The sequence below is a fragment of the Poecilia latipinna genome, unplaced genomic scaffold, assembly GCF_001443285.1.
Source record: "Poecilia latipinna isolate Pla-1442-1.1 unplaced genomic scaffold, P_latipinna-1.0 Scaffold1931, whole genome shotgun sequence".
In the NCBI taxonomy this organism is placed as follows: Eukaryota; Metazoa; Chordata; class Actinopteri; order Cyprinodontiformes; family Poeciliidae; genus Poecilia; species Poecilia latipinna.
In genome coordinates this window covers 70,420-92,589 of record NW_015114547.1, presented here as the reverse complement: position 1 = coordinate 92,589, position 22,170 = coordinate 70,420, and the positions used below count along the sequence as shown (strand labels likewise).

The 22,170-nt window shown below is 37.9% G+C and overlaps 1 protein-coding gene across 1 annotated transcript; it reads left to right on the top strand.

Moving 5' to 3' along the window:
• Positions 1-789: 789 nt before the first annotated feature.
• Positions 790-22,164, top strand: slc45a2 (solute carrier family 45 member 2). The gene is made up of 7 exons (XM_015015586.1): positions 790-1,470; positions 5,861-6,037; positions 14,267-14,661; positions 15,847-15,990; positions 19,031-19,154; positions 19,700-19,905; positions 21,337-22,164. Exons 1-7 carry the CDS (start codon positions 999-1,001, stop codon positions 21,556-21,558), a joined length of 1,740 nt encoding a protein of 579 aa, XP_014871072.1. The 5' UTR covers positions 790-998; the 3' UTR covers positions 21,559-22,164.
• Positions 22,165-22,170: the final 6 nt, after the last annotated feature.

The window sequence follows — 22,170 nt, the reverse complement described above, 5'->3', positions numbered from 1 at the left end:
ACTTGTATTGTGTTGAATATTATGCCTCTTTATTTCTTTCTGCACCATATGTGGCAGCACAAGCTAACAAAGTGTTAGCTGGTTAATAAGTTGATCTATTGTCATTTTAATAGACATGATAAGCTTTAAAACTCGCTTTTTATCATTACTAAAACTGTTTGGGTTTTCTAAGGGTCTTTAGCTAAAGGACTATGCAAATTATTAAACAGTCTGTCATCTAAATTAGCCAAAAGCATTTTTTTTATTTACAGCCCTCGGCAGGTTAATGTAACAGGATGAAAACATAACATAACTTGATTACTAAACTACTGATAGCTACATTACTTCATTTTCAGTATTTTTAACCAGAAATACAAAACACATAAAGATTGGTTGAATAAATTAAATGTGCGCTGGCCACCTAACCAGCAGTTTGCAGTAATAAAAGCGTAATGAGGCACTTTGGCTTTACACACTGTGATGCTTTGTTCCAAGCTCCATGTCAAGTATCTCCAATTCTATCTTCTTTTTTTTTTCAGGGACTTTTGTTGTTTTTGTCTTCATGTTTAGTCCTGCCTACTAAAATCAGAAGCCAAGATGAGAAAAGTCCCAATTGGAGTTTGTCCGTAACAGATTGGTGTGTTTTTTGGCTTTCTGCCCAAATTAAGGCCGTACGCTTCCTGCACATGATGGCACACACACTCACATGACTGGTGTATTTACTACTACTAAATCAGAAGTGGGAAGGGGGGTGCTGTAATGTCTCAAGAACACTCTCTTCTCTCCTCCTTCTTCCGTGGGTCCCGCTTTCCTGCCCTCAGTCAACAGAACAGCCTTCCACTTGTTAAGTCATGCTAACTGGATCTTGGACTTATTGCTCAGCTATGCAATAGAGAGGAGGATTAGCCAAGCACCAGAGCAAGGACCTGGACTTTTGCCTTTTCTTTGATCACCTTTAACAACGATTCTTCTTTGTCTTCTTCACTTGTGTTCCTACATCTGTGTGACTGCTCTCCACAATGACCATCTTATCAGAGGACCAGCCTGCAAGGCCCCAACCCTGCAAGCTCCCGGAACCGGGCAAACACGTCACCACATCTTTGCAGCAGTACACCACAGACTACCCTGGCTCCAAAGAGGACTACATGACCAGCGGAGAGAGCGCCGTGTTTGGGATCGTGGAGCCCCCCAGACGCTCCCGAGGTCGCCTCATCCTGCACAGCCTCGTGATGTTTGGTCGGGAGTTTTGCTACGCTGTCGAGGCGGCCTTTGTGACTCCAGTGCTGCTGAGCGTGGGCCTTCCCCGCAGTCTGTACAGCCTCGTGTGGTTGATCAGCCCCATCCTGGGGTTCCTACTGCAACCTGTTATCGGCTCGGCCAGCGACTACTGTCGCTCCCCTTGGGGGCGGCGGAGGCCCTACATCCTGGTCCTTGGCATCATGATGCTGATAGGGATAAGCATGTTCCTCAATGGAGATGCTTTCATTTCAGGTGAGAGGTCGTGATGTCTGGTGCATTTGATTTTTTTTTCCCAGAGTTAAGGTGGAGCTTTTAATGACATTACTCCACAATTGAGCGTTGGAATTAGTTATTTTCCTTTAATGCTACCTGTTAGTTAAAGCCAATAACAATGCATTTCTCTCGGTTTTATTTGTTTAAGTGCTCGTGGAGCAATTAGAAGCTCATCACTGTCATTAGTTTAATCTAGCTCTTGAAGTATTTCTTGTTGGAAACTTGGAAAGTCTGACTTTGCAGCATCAAAACAAAAACAGAACATAGACGATCATATGATGTTGAAACACCTGAGAAAACGTTCTTTATTGCCGTGCTGATGGTTATTTCCTTCCATAGAAAATTTGAAGATATTCATTTACACAGAAACTGATACATTATTTTAAAAAAGTGAAACAAAGCAGTACTAATCCAAACTAATATAACAACACGTGAAGAAAAGTACGTTTTTCCTGCTTTTCTTCACTATTGACCTTTTGAGGGAACAAAACAAACAAAAAAATAAAACATTTTGCTGACTTAAACTTAAATATTTGAGCAAAAGACCCCAAGACTCTCCTGTTTTAAAATTGTGACTGAAGCTATAGGAGCTGAGCTGGTGTCCCCTGGAACTGATGTATGATGAGAAAATATAATGTCATGTGAAGGGGTAAAACCAAAAAGGTTTTCTGGGAATCAGCGAGGCTCCAGGCAGGATCACGAGAAGATCTCCACACATAACTGGTGACCTTAATTTTATAGAAAAGGAGGATAAATTGTATTTTCTCGAAAGACTGTCTACAGAAACTGTTTTACTGAGAATGTCACTGTTTTTTTCTGTGACAGCTCTGCTTTATTCCTCCCACAAGATCAGAAAGGGCTGCACTGTAACGTTCAAACATTGTCCCAGCACCAGAGAGAAATCACTTCAGTGGTTTAAAAGGACTCAGAGTCAATTTGCCCTTTTACCTATTTCTGCTCTAGTGTTATACTCGTGCATTCCCATTTACATCCCTTCCCGTTTTCAGTTCATGTCCAAGAACAAACTCGTTCATGCCTGTATACAAAAAGTGTCAATTTATTTTTATGTATTGTTTAAATATGATGGTGACAGAAATGCATAAAATCCTCAAGTGTCACTTGATTTTAATCCTAAATAGTTTTCCTTAACATCGTGTAGTATGAAACGAACAAAGTCTGACATCTGTGGGTAAAATGACCCCCACCCATTGAAAAATACATATTAAAACCCTGATAAATCTTTCAAAAGATATATCCAAGACCAATTTGTTTTTAATTAAACACAAATAGAATAGAATATATATGAAAAACGCTTGTAGTAATAGAACTAGTAATATTTTATTGGAAATAGTTATGAGTTTGTTTCCTTTGATAAAAGTCTTCAGTTTTTTTTTTTCTCTCTCTGTCCTTGAATGACCTTTTTTTCTTATGTTGTTTGGGTAAGCTCATCAAATCTGCATTATAGAAAATGCCTTCATAATTGTCAGCATTTCTTTCCCACTTTGATTAGAATAAAGAAAATATTCTGGTTTGTCATTTCTGTTGCAGTGCACTTCTTTTCAGGTCTTAATGGACTTAATGTTGCCTTTTATGTAGAACAGAAATACCTGACAGAACTCAGTTTAATTATCACAGGTCCAAATCTTGTTGATGTCTTTCACCTAATTCTTATTTGATTAAGCAAGAAGAAACTGCTATTCACTTTTTTTTCCGACAAGGTAATAAAAGTAGGCTGTAATTGTTGCCTTTCAGACACTCTTAGTGTTCTTTTGCTTTAATACGCAACAAGGTCCAAGCTTCAGTCTCAGTGTTTTTTTTTTCTTCTTGTGTTGTATCCACTCAAAGCAATCTCGAAACCCCAGATTTTCTCTCTCTTTTTTTTTTTTCTTCAAAGGCTCTGAGCAAAGCTTAGAAAGAAGCTACAGGGAGGTGGAAAAGTTGATTGGCAGCAAAAAGCAAAGACGAGCAAATCAATTTAACTCTTAAAGCTTTCATTGAATTAGGAAAGTTAGAGATTGGTAACTACGTCTCAGTGCAACATTTATGTCTCTTCACCGAACATTCCTCTCTAACGCAGTTTACGTCCCATTTTCCATGCAGCAGTTCCCACGGTGACGGACCTTATTCAGATGCTGCCCTCAAAAGACACACTCTCTAAATAAATCGCAAATAAATGAATTTGTGAAGCACCAATGATGCTATTTAAGACATGTCGGTGTTAACACTGAGCTCTGGTCAGCTGTAACCCCACATTCACTCTTAAAGTGAATGTGGGGTTACAGCTTCTCTTTCCATGGGTCTCCTGTTCTGCTTTTGTTCAAATGTGTTTGTCCACAAGAATGAGAGACGAGATTCACAAGCAGTGTTTTTTTAAGAGTGCAGAATAATTCAGTCCATGTTTTGTTTTTTGTTTTTTTAGTTATTCTCAAAATGAAATGTTATGCCTGTCCAACTCTAATCCCATCCAAATGCCAAAGATATTAAGAATATTGTTCTTAATAAATAATAAAGGTTTCAAAAATCTCAAACGATAGTTTAAAAATCTTTTTTGTTCATTCTAAAAGTGTCCTGATCAGACTGGATCTGACAATGTATTTCCAGACTGACAGGAGATTTAAACTAGAGGCTACTAGATTTTCTTTTGATATATTCTCATAATCCTTAGAGACAGAATGATCTTGTCCGTAACGATTGTTATATTTTTATATAAATTATCTAAAATTGTTTCCGTACAAACTTTTTTAAAGTTTAAAATATGTGTAATATTATACAAGTTTACTTTTTAAAATTAGGTTGCTGAACCGCGAGCATCATTTATTTATTTGTTGAAATGTTAATTTTTGAAGAGCTGTGATATTGCTTCCAAACCAAAGAGTGATTAATTTGTAATATTTCATGGGAAATGCAACAATAATATGAAACCACAGCCAACTGAGATGTAGGAGTGAACATGAGATAAGTTGTTGCATCTTTATCTAGCATGAAGTAAATACAAATAAAAGTGTGACAAGAGGCTGGGATAGCTGCCACTGCTAAGTTGTTATTGGGTTGAGGTGAACACACGTTGCTCCACTTCCTTGCATTATTTTTTTCCTTTTGTTTTAAGCTTTTATTTTTCCACTTATCTTCCACTTATCTTCACAGCAGAATATGCAAGAATAAAAATGCTTCCTGCTTTCACTCATGGCATTTTAACTAGTATTTTCAGTCAGCAGGTGTCTTTAAAGACAAGATGCATCAAGTTTACAAAAATAGAAAGAATTCATGCATTTTCTTCGTCATAAGCAGAGAAGATGAATCTTGGCAGCTCTGTGGGTGGATCTTTGAAACCGTACTAAAATTCCTCACCGCAGGCGGTCCTTACTCAACAATGACCAAAGCAGTTTACCAAGAGCAGCAGGAGTTGCAGTGGAGTCGCAGACAAGCAGAAAATAACTTAAGACAGTCTTTGTTGTTCTTTGTTATATGATAATAAGCAAATAATGTGTGTTTTATGGTCACTGGTGCTGTTTGTGTTGAAATTATGTCCTTGTTTTAAACCCTGATATTGGGAGTTTAAAGGAACTGTCTAATAGTATTGATTAGAACCCCATTGGTGTTCAAGAAAAGTAAAGATTACATGACAATAATCACTGATGATGTGTGCATAACCCAAAAACTGTCAAATGATTGAGATTGTTACTTTGGCTTTATGAATTTGTTAGTAACTGATCAATTATTCAAGCAATATTTATAATTTACTTGCATAGCAAATATACAGACATTTAGAGATTTAAAAACCAGAAACAGGATTTTAAAATAGACTCTAAGTTGAATTGGAAGCCAATGCAATGAAAGCAGTACTGGAGTAATCCTAATACATTCATATTTTCTTCATCTTTAGAAGAATATTAGAAAGTTAGAAATCGGGCCTCAGCTGTTTGTACCATTTGCAGGCGTGACAGAGCGCCAAGGCCAAAGCCTGGTAACAGAGAGTTAAATAATCCAAGTGGAAGGTTGTAAATGGATGAATGACAGTTTCCAATTCGCACGTGGAACTAAAAGGCTTAACTTTAGACAGATCTTTAAGCTGATGGTTAAAGAATTTCACCAATTTATTTACGTGACTATCAAACTAAGGGCAACCTCAATTTTTACCCTTATACACGTCTTCAAATGAGGGATCAGGTCAGCAAGGTCAACAAATAATGTAAGAATGACTGGGACCGAATAAAAGTTCTCTGCAGTTTATTTATTTTGTTTTTTAAATGTCATTTATATGATTGCACTTAAACAAAAGTTGCACTTTTGTAGACCTCATTTGTAGTTCGGTGTTATGATATGGTTGTGCTAATGTGTGACTGTTGATCTGTTTTCTTGTTTCTTGCAGCGCTGGTCAGTGACAGGTCACTGAAGAGCATCTGGGCCATCGTCGTGGTGATGTTCGGGGTCGTGCTGTTTGACTTCGCCGCTGATTTTATCGACGGCCCTATCAAGGCCTACCTGTTTGATGTGTGCTCACATTCAGACAAGGAGAGAGGTCTGCACTACCACGCTCTGTTCACAGGTATCCCACATGCAGTTTTTTGTCTTATTGTGTCCCTCACAGCTTCCTTTGGGCATATTAACCTGATCTATTCTGTTTCCGAGGAAGTATTTTTGCAACATTTGCTTGTTCTAGCTTGTTCTGCGAGATGTTCTTGGCTTATTTTAGCCTCCTGAACTCTGTTGGCTATTTGGGCTGTGTGAGCATTCGTGATAGTGATTCAGGAGAACTCGCTTTTGATTTCTGCTGTGAATGGGCAGAGCAGCAGTGACGAATGACAATTTTGTTTAACAAATGGAGCTAAAATGTAAACACAGAAATGGAATGTCAAGCTGTGGCTGAGCTTTTTAGCTGATTTCATGAGCAGCAACAAATGACAAAAGTCATTAAAGGGGCATTTGATAAATTACAGTTTTCGCTAAATGACAATATCGCCACTTTTTTGGCCCATTTAACGTCGTTATCAAAAATTCTTCAAGGTTAATCCAAGAGGTTGTTGCTACTCTGACTGGTGGGAAATGAAAGGATCCAAACTTTTTGCTTTAATAAAGTGGGGGAAGATCATGCGTGTTACTCATATTTTAAATCTTGACAGCTGCAGTAATGGCTGAAATAGTCTTGACAAGGGAGCATCAGAAGCTTCCCCCTCTATTTAGTGTCCATAAATGTGATTCTGCTTATTGCTTTCTCAGACCATCTCTGCCTTTAGGAGTGTTTTACGTGCAGATTCACTTTGTTTTACGTTTTTCTATGTTGTTTCTGACATAAGCACATCTATATTTAGACTTCTAATAAACATCAACAAACATTCGTTATACTCTGACGCTCCTATTGCATCTGAATTTCCCAACTGTGGAGGCAATACAGGATATTTCTATTCTATTCTAATATACACCAAGTTTAACGAAGAGATTGTTGAGCCACTTGCATGCTGCTTCTATGTATCTTCAACATATAAAAAGTTCGCTGGGATGTCTGAGTGAGAACCCTGGGGGTTTCTGTTGCTGTTAGGGATGGCCATCAGAATATGTAAAACATTTACTAACTAGTTTTACCTTTCAGGCATGTAGTAAGTTTTAATCCTTATTGGAAAATGTCAAAACCTTCTGAGTCACTTATGGAATGATGAGGATATGGCTCCTATAAGGTAAATCTGCCCTGGCCAGTATAGTAATGACCTGTAAAAAAAACAACCTGCAAAGACTTAAATAAGTGATTATTGAGTAAGAAACAGGTCAGTTGATTAAGTAATGGGAAACAGATGTGTTGATAACACAACAGTATCATATTGCAACTTCAATTGTAACAAAGAAGTCAAGAAAACCAAACAATAAGCAAATCAACACATCAAGTAGAACATAAACAAAATTTGCACAGATTACAAAATCTAGACCAAGTCAGAAAGCGATAACTTTTTACAGGTTGTAACTTTACTCAGTTTCAATTTAACTCAGTTTGTGGGCCCATGCACACTCTGAATATAAACTGTGTTCTACAAATCATTTCACCTCTTGCCTTTTTTTTTCACAGTTTTCTGAACTCAAGTGATTGTTACTAAATACTATAGTAAGAAATCAGCAGAATGCATTGCTGAAATGACACGGTGAGAGTTAACCCTTGTGTTTACAAATGATGTCCAACCGACCCCACACACGTAAAACTTGTATCATTTGCCACAGTCCTCCACGTTTGCCTCAGTCCTCGCACGTACAAGAGTTAAAGTCTTCTTTGCGTTTGCATTATTTGTGAAAACCAGCCACGACTTCTCGTTGCAGACAAAATGTTCATGGTTGTTACAGAAAGCCTTTAGAAGCTCTTTGTAGCGTGTCCTCCACACAGTCACACAGACGCATGTTTTGGTTGGATTCTTTGTGAATCTCTATCTGCACATTTCTCTCAGGTCGTGAAAATGATGGGCTTGAATGAGTAGTTTCCTGCTTTCTGCTGTCAGGTAGAGAAAAGTACGCATCGTTTCAGGTAGACACACACTCGCTGTGATGGTTCTCGGAAACATGTCGAACATCGTGAGCTGTCATGTGGCAGGTATAAGTGGGCTTCCTGCAGATTTTCACTTATTTCCAGATGTCTTGCTTTTTCTCTAGAGACTTTCAGTCCCATCAATTGTGCAGAATCTGAGGTAACTCGAGTTGCAGTTGCATCCACCACTGTCGCATCCTGGATGCTTTCACTTATCACTTTAGGCTACTTGGGAACACATTTGAAGAGAAAAAGAGGTTTTACAATTTTATTGGAGGAAATACATCTGTGATTTGACAATCTTAGACCTTTAAATTACAAACTCAAATTTTAAGAAAATTACTCCGAGCTATATTCTTCAATTTCTGACAGTAGGATGGGGGGCCAGTGACATTTAATTTAACCTCACTTCATTACACTGTGCAGCAAGTTTAGGGGCACATTTCCAGCTGAAATTAAACTTGTAACCTTTGCTTTAAATGTGGTAAATATTATAGTGGTGATTTGGTGAAGTGTGGAAACCCCAGTGGGCTATGAAATTAGAAGTCCAGAAGACGAGAAAAAAAGTATCTTAGGTTATTTTTATGACAGTCATTTGCAAAAGTGTGAATGTCCTTGAGTCTTTCTTCATTTTTAAAATGCTACAATTCCAAAGTTAAATGTGAGTTCAAAGGATTTTACATCATGGGCTAAAAGAAAATCTGAGGAATTATGAGGTGAAAAGAAACTGGGGAAAAATATATATATACATCTGAAGAGTGTTTGGAAAATTTCATTTTCCACACAAATCCTTGATAATACCCCTTCACCACTGGTACAGTTGCCAGTTTTGCATATCTAAGAGATCAAGAGATCTGCTTCCACCCATCACTGCAAAATAGTTCAAACTCAGTGAGATTGAAAAGAAATCTTGCCACAGATTTGTTGGTGGATTTAGCCCTAGGCTTTGACTAGACCATTCTGTCAATGTAGCTGTGGCTGTATGTTAAGGTTGGTTGTGCTGCTGGAAGAGGAACTTCTCTCTGTCCTCAACACTTTAGGTTTTCTCTTGCATTTTGTCCTGTGTTTAGATTGAACTAAATCATAAAATAATCCTCATGCTACCCGCCTGTTGTGATCTGTGTTTTCTGTGTATTTATTTTGAGGTTTTTCTGTGTTTATTAGCCTGTTCCCCTGTGAGTCTCTGTCTGATCTGTTGATTGTTCCCAGCTGTGTCTCGTTTCTTTGTTGTCTTTGTCTCTGGTCGGATCCTCGTCGTGTGTAACCAGCCAGTTTCCCTGTGCCGTCGTGTGTTTGTTGTGCTGTCCCGTGGATTATTGTCATTAAATCATCATCTTCACTTCATCCTGGCCTGCCGGCGTCTTTCTTCACCTCACCAAAACCCACAGATCATGACAGTGCCATGTTGTAACAAACACTAAGATATATTCTGATCCAAACTCTGTCACATTTTAGTTCAGTTTTTCTGAACAGCAGATCACTTTGGTTGAAGTAAGACAAATACGCAGCAAACGGCATGACTCATCCTCAAAATACGTCCCAGAGACACAACACATTTTGCCATTTCACATAAATCTGCAAAGCACCACAACATCAAAAATACTTCCCGAGTGAGACCTTCAAAAACCTGCGTAAAAGTGAAACAAGATGAAGCAAAGACCAGAGGGGTGGCTGTGGGGTGAGGTGATGTGTTTGGTGTGAGCGTCAGCGGAGCAATCAGCTGCCAGCAAGCACCGGCTGGCGTTGAGCATGCGAGTCAGGAAGTAATCCGGCTCTGAGCTCATCATGTGCTGCAGTCATGGGTCTGGGCTGAGAGAAACACAGGCCAGGCACATGACTCTCGAGACCCCACCGTGCTACTGCTGGAATGTGAGGCTTTAGGAAGAAAGGGCAAAAATTGTGAGCCTCTCTGTTTTGTTTTGATTTGTTTATTCATTTATTTTTCCCTCATCCCATCCTTGCTTTTATTAGAATGGCGCTCCTGTGCTGGAGTAGGCAGCCGTTTTTTAATAACATTTATAGATGGAGTCCTAGCAACAACAGAAATCAAAACAGACAGTTTGGGTGTCAACAGATCCCCAACACATAACAGAAGTTCAGTTCAGAAGCACGAATATGACGGTGCTCAAATTTGGCAAATTGATTGATCACTGATATTTTAGGGTACAGTGTAAAACAAACTTAAAGAAATTTGGGAATTACTGCAAAGCTGGAGTAAAGCGAGCTGAGAGCGATCATTTTGTGCCCAGTTCAGCCACTATTATTAGTCACAAAAGGTTAGTTACCTAGGAAGTAACAGACCGTCTCTTAAAAACACAATGACAACCAGAGGAAGAAGGAAGCTGACAGAGGGGTAGAACACATTAGCTAAACACACTCAGAGGGATGGGCTGTAATTGGAAACAGGTGCATCTAATTAAACATGAGTGGGAGCTTAGACAGCTGAAGTGGGCCACATCAAGGCCCAAGAAACACAGGCTTCTTCTCTGGTTACATTAAGTACAATATCACAAAGATGTGCACAGCAATACACAGTTTAGACAAATATGCAGCATCATGGGCTAAAAGAAAATTTGGGGAATTATGAGGTGAATATTTTGAAAATTCTGGTATTGTACCAGAATTTTCATTTAAGCTCAACATTGAAAACAAATTGGATTTTTATTTTTTTTTTTTCCTGAGTTAAATGAGTCTAACAAATCCCTCAAACGGAACAGCTAATAAAAACACTGGGATTTGATTGCTGGTGTTACTTTGAAATATTTGTGGCCTTATGGCCTTTACTGACAAACGGCAGCATGTGCTGCCACGGGCAAAAGTTTAAGAACGACAGAGTTATTTTTCCCAAACTTCATTGCTTCAGGGTTGGTTGATGTTTTGTGAGATCTGTAGCAAAACGAAGTCCTAAAGGACAGTTTTTAACATCTCAGTTCAAATTTCAAATACTTTTATTGAAAAATAAAACCCATTTATGTAAAGTGTAGGTGTATTCTCTGGAGCTCTTATCGATGATGACCCGTAGTTTTATATTTCAGTGTTTTTTTTTTTGTTTTTTTTTATCTGTTGAATTTCTGAGGATTGCTCACAGAACACAGTGTACTGACCACAGAGCCACTGTTTCAATGCTTTGATCACTTTTTTTATGCTGTGGCTTTATAAGTTATGTTGTGTTAAATGACCCAAAAGAGGACTGAATCCCCGTATGACAGTCTCATCTCTCAGACTGTATATTTTGAGAGAGCACTCAGGATATGAGAGGAGCTTTGAATTGGGAAAAAACATAATGGATATTACCTGACTGAAGATCCCTTGCCAAAAAAAAAAAAAAAAAAACTCCTTAACATTGTTCTTTTTTTTTTTTTTTTTTCCTGAAGTTGCCTTTAGATGTTTTTTTCTTCTTTATGGATATGCGAGTCGTTTGATCACATTTTCAATCAGTCTTGCTGCAACCATTTTTTATTGCTTTTCCGCTTCTACGCAATTGCTTTTTGATACGTATAGAATTTCTTGTGGGCTCTATGAAATATTTCCTCTTTCATATGCTGCTCTTTCTAACTTTTCCAGTTTCATCAAGGGCCCCAATATTCTCAGGGGACAAAAAGCTCCCAGCTTCTGCTGAAAGTAAGAAAAAAAAAAAGTCTCTAAACTTTAGTCAACGATCCAGAACATAAACAGAGATCATGAAGTTGAGAGGAGATCAATCATCCAGTCTAGCAGAAGAAACGAAAGCCTTAGACCTGAAGTGATTAATACTAAACCTGCCTGTTTTTTAAATGTAGAAAAATGGCCTCATTACGTTTGGACTGGCTGGAGAAGACTGCACTTCAAAGTGTTTAAAAGCAGTCATTTGAATCAGACAGCCAATCAGAACACATTTGTTACATAACTCACTCTGTGCATAGTGCAGGTATGTGAAGTGTTTTCCTTTCTACTGAAGTAAACATTACATAAATGTTCCTTCGGTAAGGCAGCATACATTAAGAAAACAAGAAAGGTGTTGACTTCAGAGCTCAGCGGCTAATTACACGGTTATAGAAGCTTCCTGTTTAACTCTTGTTACCATAAAATGTCAGCTGCTTTGTTCTGAAATGCTCGTTAACGTTGCTGCTTCAGACCTTTTTGTTACTTCTTGGTTTGTTTCTACAGGAAAGACATTGGGAAGAGTTAATAATGGAAGTGTTAGAGTAGGGACTGAAGTGACATTAAGGTGTATTTTCAGCTGAGTCACTGCAGCCTTTAGTTATCAGTGTTAATCAGTTATCAGCTAAAATGGATAAAAAATTCATATTCCTGAGGGTTCTCATTTGCTGCCTCATTATTGACTTTGTGTCTCATTTGCTGCCTCATTATTGACTTTGTGTCTCATTTGCTTTCCAGCAGCTGCATTCAGACAGAAACCAGAATGCCCTTGTTTTCCGATCCATACGTACAGTTTTTTATACTATTTTTTACCTATAAAAATGAGTCACCTGCCACACAAGATGTTTTGTAACTATGATATGTGTGAAAATGTGACAACAGCCTATGTAATATCTACCCAACAGGTTTTTCTTTTTTTCTTTTTTTTCTTTTTGCTTCCTCACAAAGTTTGACAGTTTTTATCATTTTATGATCAGCTAATTTATGAGAACACTTCATTATAGAAAACAGCTGACACACAGCGCTTTATTTAATGGTAAGAAATAACAGAAAATCTGATGAAATGGCAACATTTGGTTATGAAATGGGGATGCAGATTAGTGAATGTGTGAATGGACCCACATACCCATTGTTCACATCCAAATACAGTTTTGGATTGGACGAGACTTTGACAAACATTTTCCAAAGATGACAGTGTGTGTGGAATAAAAAATATAGATTTTTTTTAAACAAAAAAGCAATAAACTTTCATCCACTTAATGTCATTTGTTTGGAGCTAAAAACTGCAACAGTAGTGCAACTTTTGTGTTTTTCCATCTGTCTCCTTAAATACAGAATCTCTAAAGTCTAAATTCTAACTCAAGGATTTTAAGTCTGGCAATGAAAAGGTAAATGGTAGCAATGGAAAAGTGTCCTGCTGTGGTTTTTGTATTCTTCTAGCCTTTACATATGGTTGTGTGTGTCTTTTTTTTGTTTTTGTTTTTTGTTTTCTTTCTAATGTCATTATCCTTGACCTTGTCGCCTCCTACCGGCACAGCGTTGGATACTATAATGCTTTTGACCTGAATCATTAAAACCACACAGTTGCTTTGCTTTGCAGTTGCAGGAAATAAAGACACTAGTTTAAAAGAAGTAGATCATAAGAGTAAGGGATTTAAGGCCTTTTCCTACCCCAAAGCATCCTGCTCAGTCCAGCAGTACAACCTGCTGAGTTTATGAGTCAGTTTTGTTTGCTGGTCTAACAGTTGCTAACAAATTTGTGGATGAAAGAACGAGGTATCCCAACAGGGATTCAGAAGATCAAACGTGCTTCTGAGAGAATGCTCACAAAAAATATATGAATTCATTTCTTGACACAGCTTAAGGTGAAGGCTGCACAGTATAAATTATGAAGAAGCATTCCTTTGATTAGTGTTTATGTGTGTTGTAAAAGTGAATCGACACGCATTCCTGGAAGACGGCGCTCGTTTGTTTGTATTATCCAGGTAATGATAGAGCAATCAAAGGAACCTGAACTGACTTAATGAGCCATTCACAGTTTCACTTTACGTAGACTTACATGGCCTGATCTTCGAGACAACAAATATGTTCAGGGCAGGTTTAACAAACATGGTCCTGCAGATCAGGTAGCCTCCCGATCTGCACTGCGTCTGGGCTGAGATGGACAGATACAAATGCTATTACACATACAGTAATTATAAAGTGCTGTTAACATTTAAAACTAAGCCTGCAGCAATGTGGAGTATAAAGAAAACCTTCTAATAAAATATCACAATAAAAGCAATGAACTACATTCAAAAGTCAGATATAAAAGACTTAGAATAAGGAATTGTTTTTGTGAAATGCTTGAGATAACGCCAACTTAAAGGCATCAGAATAAAACACAAGGATTAAACATGTTTTTCTTCTTAGCTGATGAGGCACTCAGCATGATTTTTATGCCGTAGTGAGAAGGAGACGTCTCTCTGGTTGATGCCACTAATATGAGTCTATCCTCACTAACATGAGGGTAACTGGCAATCCATCTTACATCTGTGCTAGTGCTGTAGCACCTTGAAATGTTTTGTTGCCTCACTTCCCCGGGCTCACGTCCGAATCATCAACTTTTCTTATTTCTGCCCCTGTGTTTTTCAGGACTGGGCGGAGCTTGTGGCTACCTGGTGGGAGCTATGGACTGGGGCCACTCTGTTCTCGGTCGTCTGTTGGGCTCCGAGTACCAAGTCATCTACTTCTTCTCGGCTCTCACCTGGGGCTTCTTCCTCACCGTGCACCTGTTTAGCATCCCAGAACAACCTCTGTGCAAGGACCCCTCAGTGTCTGACTGCTCTTCTCCCAGTGCCCTCCGCTTACTGGGCTCCCAAAGCAACGGCTACGGAGCACTCAGTAAGGAGCCCAGCTCCACCGCGGCCCCCACATCTGTTTCAGATGTCAGGCCAAGATCCTATTCAGCTTTGGGCGAAAGGCCGCGATCTTTCTCAGCTCTGGGAGAAGCTAACGCAGTGACATCCAGTTCCAAGCAGCCAAACAAGGTGCGTGATCTGTGGGTTCCAGCTAAATCCATCATTATGAGTTTACTTTTAAAGCAGTTTGAATAGACGTTGGAGTTTGGATTTTTTTTTTTTTTTTTTTAGTTGTTGTTGGCATGGCCAATTATCTTTGATATTCTAAGAAGCAGTTTTCTTCACAATGAAGATTAATTGTGAATCTTCACAAGGATTCATTGTGAAGAGCAAACAATCAAAAACTCCAGCATCCCCTCTCTATTGCTTTAATCACACATCTACACACTGCAACAATGTAAGAAAATTACAATAGATGTGAACCATTGCGTATATACAAACAGATTTTTGTCAGTCTTTTTTTTTTCTTTTTTGCAGCATCATTCCTGCATCATACCTTCATTTATGCATAAATGACGCATTTATCCATTAAGGTCATGACAAATGACTTCTATTTTTTTATATTCACATTGTTTGGTCTTTTCTGCCTTTTATGCATTCAAATCGAATGAGCTTCAGAAGTTTGGGCACAATTCCCAAGCTGTGATTTAAAACTGAGAAAGCAGACTAACACTTTCAACTTTGTATTCCTGAAAGCGTGTTTACATAATTTAAAGCTGATTTCATACCTACTTGTTATTAATATTTTTAAAAGATGAAGAGCAGGTGAAAGTTGAGAAGCTATCATTTTCCAAATCTCTTATTCATTGTTTTTATCTGAAACCTGCAGTATTTTGTATAAGATGAAACATCTTCATGTGACACACAGAATAAGTCAGTCATTTATTCACATCAAAAGTGTCTGTTATTTTTGCAGAATCACCTTCTGCTTGATGGTAGGCTAGGGCAGCATGGATATCTTGACCGGATTGTTATTTTGATTTGAGGTGAAGAAGACAACTCGCGCTTGACGCCTCCCAAATTTACATTACATTTTAAGAACAAATCTACAACATCCCTCTTTCCTGTCAGTAGATTTAATGTTATTGATATTCAACTTGTTTTTACAGCTGTATTTGACGCGAACCAGCACAGTCCCTTCTGACCCAACATGTGACACCTTTGTATATCTTAACTTGACGATGATTCCGCTAAAAAGTCTTTTCCTCTCTGAATGCTTTCTTAGCTGTCGAATCTTTGAAATCTTACCAGAACAACAATTAGTCAAATGTGACTGCAAGGCTTCAAATTGATCCTGGATCTTTGCTTCCGCAGGAGCAGAAGAAGATGACATTCAGGTCCCTGATGAAAGCTATAATCCACATGCCAAACCACTACCGCTGCCTGTGCATCAGTCACTTGCTGGGATGGGCGGCTTTTCTCTGCAACATGCTCTTCTTTACTGATTTCATGGGACAGGTAATGATTAGTTTGGGTATGATTTGTGCTTTCATTCTTGGAATTTGATAAATAATAGCAATTTTGGAGAAATAAAATCTAAACTCTTAATATATTGTTTTTTATTTTTTTTATAAAATAATGGTCGCAAAGGGAAAAGAATTGTGATGAAATGACTCATTTTATACAAAAAATTATAAAATATATAATTATTTTTCAACCATAAGGCATTTTATGCAATATTCTGACAAAAACATCCCTTTTATTCAAAAGGAACCGCTTTCTTTATTCACAGATAAATCAAAAAATATTCATACACTGGTGAGATTCAGTTTATAATCATTTTTATACAAGCAAATTCTCCTGTGTGAGAATAAAACAACTTAAAAAGTATAGATCTAGATTGTTCATCTAGCACCAGACCAAAAAGACTGTGGGTGGATAACAGCATACAGATTCACCACATCTAGACGGAAGTGGAGGGAATATGTTAGGCACTGAGTCATCATCTCTATGTCCTCATCATACGGATTCACAGCACATCCCAATCTTTGGTTTCATAACCGTCTCCTGGAGCATCTTCCACTTCAGGAGTCCATCTACTAATGGATAATGTGTCCGACTGAATATGCAATTACTGTAATTGATTTTTACCCTCAAATACCTTTCTGTCTGTTGTTTGCTTTAAATCCTTTACATATGTTCAATTCTCAGTATGAGTTTCACCCAGGAAGACAACTGGTGACAGGTTATCGGCTATTTCCACTTCCTGTGCAAATAACCACCTACAAACATGAGAGTAGTTTAAAGGTTCATAAAAACCCATAGTCTGCTGTGACCATTTTTAATTTGGAGTTCCTCCAAGTCCACTTCGATCTTTACTGCTTTCAGACAAGCAAGTTATCTCCTCTGAGAGGAGAAATATCTACTATAGAACCTCACTTCAGGAGACGTGAACTCTCCCTTTCGCACAAAGGGCACCACTCTGGCTGCTGACCAACGGGCTGATGTAGAACCCTGCAAAACAACCAAAGCAGGACATTTCTCTCTGCAAATAGCTTTTATTCCTTCTGCTATCCTTGTGGCAAATCCCGCTGCCAGAGAATCAGCTTGGTAAAAACATTTCATGGAGATCTTTTATAGTCTAATTAAGATGTTAATGAAATTCTGTTTCAGTCTATCAAACTGAAGAATGAGGCCAGGGGCCTTCATCGTGTATCCATATGCGATGAGGTGGGAGTGAGAACATAAATAGAACCGGCAAATGAAAACATAAAAAAAAAAAAATAAATGTGATGGAGAAAATGTGAAAATGTGGAACATTAAACCCCTTTGGCCTGAAAGGGTGAAACACACGTACATATGGCAACGTACTTAGCAAACAGTTCCTAGATAAGATTGATCGTTGGGTGATGGAGTCAATGATCTCAGCCCACATCTGTCTAATTTTTCTCCTGGTACTTTTCCAAACCTTTACAGGAGACTCCACAGTGACAGACTATTATATTCAGACTGACAGCTTCTCCCCCGAACTGGTCTGCTCCCTGTATGTTCAGTATGAACACAAGGTGCTCAGCTGAACAGTATGTGTGATTTAGCACATAAAATGACAAATAAAGCTCCAAATAATGGTCACGCAATCAGAAAAAAAAAAAAAAAAGTAAATTACATGTTTGAGCACAACTCATCTTACAGCCTTGTGGATGTTTTGTAAGTTATTTGTCCCTGTCGTTAGTAATTCACCACCCAATGTCTTAGGACTTCTAGTCATTTAGAAATGTAATGATGTGTGGGTAACTCATTCTGATAAACTTCCAACACTAAAAGAAAAAGATTTGAAAGCTATAATGTGGTGTTGTTGACAGTAATACCAAAATGTACATCAAAATATTTCATCTCTGACCACTCTGTGTTGTGTTCCACAGTGATTGTTTCCTTTGGGTACACTGATTTACTTGCACGGCTTGCGTATTAATATTAGAGTAACTGGTGATGCATTGTTCAAGGATAATGACATCTGATAGGTGGATTTATTTAATTATACAAATGGTATTGAAATTAAATTATAAACTTGTATTATTATTATTATTATTATTATTATTATTATTATTATTATTATTATTATTATTATTATTATTATTATTATTTATTTATCTAGACTCCCCCTTACGGCTTTCTCTTAATATGCTGATGGCCCTCACACTTTGCCACTGTGCAATCACTATGTTAATTAAAAATAAGCTGCAAATAATCAGAGTCATATGAAGGCAAGGTGGCAAAGTGGGAGCAACAAATTTATGAGGAGAAAAAAGAACACAGCGTTGAAACATTTTGATCTGTTTCAGCTCATTAATATGTATTTCCGTGAGGGGGCAGATGGTGGCAAAAGGACTGGTTTGCATTCTCTGACAAACATAAAAACAGGAAAATATTTAATTAATATCATGTTTCATAATATTTTCAGATCGACAGAAGATGCAAAAACTGTGTGCTCCGCTGTTGTTGAAATGTTTTATTGACAAGTTGAAATAAAATAAAATGAGGATCTTATATAAGACACAAGCACAGCCATCAGATTCTGTGTCTAATCCCTTGAAAATGTGGATATTTACTTTAATTCTGAGGTTTCCAAATATGATTCTAATATTTCTGATTCAATAATATTTAGCCTCTATTGTTCACTCAACCTAATAAAATACGATTTCTTTCTGGAAAGCCTCTCAAGTTTTTGTGGATTCTCTAAGTTCACTATTTTTAGATGCTAAAAATAGCTCATTGATTCTTCTCTCCCCAGAAACAACTTTCTCACAGAAGAGTGTTGTTCAGTGTTCAGAACCAGGTTTTGTTTCTGAATTTCTGACCACCTGATGTTGGTCAGAGTCAATCAAGCTGAAAATTCAACCCACCCCAGTCATCAGTTAACATCATATATTGCAGATCGTTGGCATTTATTACAGAAGTTGGGAATTTTAAATAAAGCTGTGTGTTGTTAAGACTTTTTAACCCTCTCATTCCTGATCACACTACTCTGCTCTCCCTTTTTTTTTTTTTTTTTTTGCAGATTGTTTACAAAGGAAATCCTTATGCGGAACACAACTCTACAGCGTACGCCACATATGAGAGAGGTGTAGAAGTCGGCTGCTGGGGATTGTGTATTAATGCAGTGTCTTCTGCGCTCTACTCGTGTAAGTGGATGCGCCAGGTGTCTCTGTGGCAAAGTTTGTTTCTCATTCTCCATCATCGTTATAGAAATTGCCATCTATTAACGTCCGGACACGTGAGAGTCAGTGGAGGTCACGAACTCAGTCAGATGGCAGTGGGCAATCAGAGTTTCCAGGCTGCTGCTTCTCATTAGCAGGCTCTGCACCGATCACCTCAGAGCCAAGCTGGGCCATACTTGAAACAAAAAGTAGGTCTGAGCAAGGAAAGACCCTTGTGTAAAATAACAACTCCAAAAGCAGAGGGAGATAATGTCCTTGATCTAAAGGCAAATTACCATATAATGAAGCTACGTCTGGAAACAATAAAAAATATGTTGTTTTGCAGCAAATAGAGTTAGGTGGCTGCATTATGTGGACTATAAAAGTCAAAGTAGTTATCCATAATCCACCAATTCCCTGGAGACAACACACCTCACGTGCCTTTGCTGTTTTCTAATTACTAGTAGCCATTTGTGACGCATTTGGTCGTGTGTTTTTTTTTGTTTTGTTTTGTTTGTTTTTTTTTTCAGACGTGCAGCGCTTCCTGCTTCCATACATCGGCCTCAAAGGTTTATACTTCATGGGCTACTTTGTGTTCGGCATGGGAACCAGCCTAATTGGCCTCTTCCCGGATGTCATCGCCACCCTCATCCTCTGCAGCGTGTTTGGCGTCATGTCCAGCACGCTCTACACCATCCCATTCAACTTAATTGCAGAGTATCAGCGTGAGGAGGAGGTACATAGAAGACAAAATATTTTACGCTTAAATCCGAGATTCTGTCATGTAATTCAGGAAGTCCACAGTAAGTCTGTCTGTGTTTATCCCCTTTTTTAGTTTCCACCAATCGCGAGCTTGTCGGTTCTATTTATAAGTGACATTAGAAATGGACAGTCTTTTGAAAAAACAGATCCAATCAACGACTGGGTTTGAAAATTAGTCTGTGCTTAGAAAACCTTCGTATGAAACAGTGGTTGCTTTGTTTTCATCGTGCAGCATCGTTTACTGTTCTGTCCTTGATGAAATACCCTTGAATTGAGTTGAGTTGAGTTAAATTGCTCACTACAGCACATCCCACTTCTTTAGCAAATACAGCATTTAGTAGTCTTTTTTTTGTATAGTAAGATGTGTTTAGAGTAGAGACATAAAAACATAGAATCAACCACAGATCAATTGCTGTATTCTTGTGAGCCAATCCTAAAATTACTTTTAAAACAAGCCACTTACCAGGAATATTTATGAATGAAGGCTGGAGTGCGTTTGTTGTAATACACAAGTAAGCACATAATTATGAATAATATACAAACTAAGCAATGTTAGTATTTATTTTAAAAAACAACAACATCTAAATAGTTAATGCAGCAAAGAAAAAAAAGATATTTTTTTCCATTTGATTAAAAATCACTTTGAATGAAAACTAGTCATAATTTTATTAATTTGGGGTTTAAAAACAGATTTTTCTTTTGTTTTGGATTTTTAAACTTAGTGTTTTTGCAAATCATATGTTAGATATTTGCATTCGGTGTGTTTGGTTTTTATTTTGTTTTTAGTTGTGTGCAGGCATAAGGATGGCAATAATTATAACAATAAGGAAAAAACAGCATTGATTTAATAATATTAGTTAGTATGAGAATTCATGCATGATAATTTTTTTATTGCAGTATCTTTTTTTAATTGAAGCCTTATTTAGGTTATTAGAAAAAGTCTCCCTATGCCTGTGTTAGTCCTGTTTTTGGCAAGTCAATGGGTATAAATGTAAATGATTAATATCAGTTCAAAGATATGTGAAAGTGGCTCAAAGCCTTTGGCATTAGGATTATATTTTAATATTTAAATCATGTGGCCCAGTTGGTTTAGCTGGGTTGCTCCGATGATAATTGCACAAAGATGAAGCCAGAGCTGCATCCTTGTGTGATAAGACATCAAATAATTTTGCTTATTTGAGCAATGTATTAAAATCTAAAAAGCAAGTTTTTTTGAGGTGAGGAGGAGTTAAAGATATGGAGCTGTTTGAGTTGTTGCCCTTATCATGTCCAGGACTAAAGCTGCTCACCGCTCAATCTTTTTTGTCACACACAGTTCTTGTTTCAGATAAAGTCAGATATTTCTATTTTGCCAAGACTCTTTCTTCCCACTAATCGTCAGTATTACTACCTGCTGTTCTTCCAGGAACAACCAAAGCTACAAGGCGGCAACAAAAGCCCTCGAGGCACCGGCATGGACTGCGCGACGCTCACCTGCATGGTCCAGCTGGCTCAGATCATTGTGGGAGCGGGGCTCGGAGGTCTGGTCATCGCAGCTGGAAGTGTAATTGTGGTTGTCCTGTCAGCCTCCGCTATGTCTTTGATAGGCTGCATTTTCATTGCTCTCTTTATCAGATATGTGGAATGATACTGCTACGAAATAAATGTTAATGTTGCTGTATTAATGAATAAATAAATAAAGCCCCTTTGTTATATTGTTAGATGGTCTTCTGAAACGGTGTGCTCACTTGTTTTACTTTTTTTTTATGTTTGCTGTGCAGACAAAGGTGTGACTGCTCTCGTCGCAGGGAGTCCACACTTCTTACTTCTGTTTAATTTCACGTCAACTTTCTGACATTCGTTGAAACCACGAAACACATTGTAACAGTGAATATGTTTTATCTTTTTGTTTCCAAAGTAGTACAGTGGAATTGTATTTATGTAAATTACAACTAATTTTACCACATTGTCCTGGTAGGCCTGGTAGAGTAAATCACAAGACTATGAACCTTCTAAGATTATTTCCAGCATTACCACTTCTCCTTCCTTCTCCCAGTCACATGATCTACGTCACAAACCTTTATTCGTTAAAGAAAGAGCAGCACTATAATAAAATAATGTCTTAGATTTGTGAATGTGCAACACCAGTGTACAAAGGAAAAGCTTAGGTTACAAAACATGCAAATGTAGCGGTTGGCAACAGCAAGTCAGAACCACACCGGAATCAGGATTCAAGATAATTTTATTCCTGTTCAAAACA

Excerpts from the sequence above, each read along its gene's own strand:
- slc45a2 (XM_015015586.1), top strand. The coding sequence starts at position 999 with ATGACCATCTTATCAGAGGACCAGCCTGCAAGGCCCCAACCCTGCAAG. Across the intron at positions 6,038-14,266 it reads CTACCACGCTCTGTTCACAG|GACTGGGCGGAGCTTGTGGC; the intron begins GTATCCCACATG and ends TGTGTTTTTCAG. Across the intron at positions 19,155-19,699 it reads GTCTTCTGCGCTCTACTCGT|ACGTGCAGCGCTTCCTGCTT; the intron begins GTAAGTGGATGC and ends TTTTTTTTTCAG.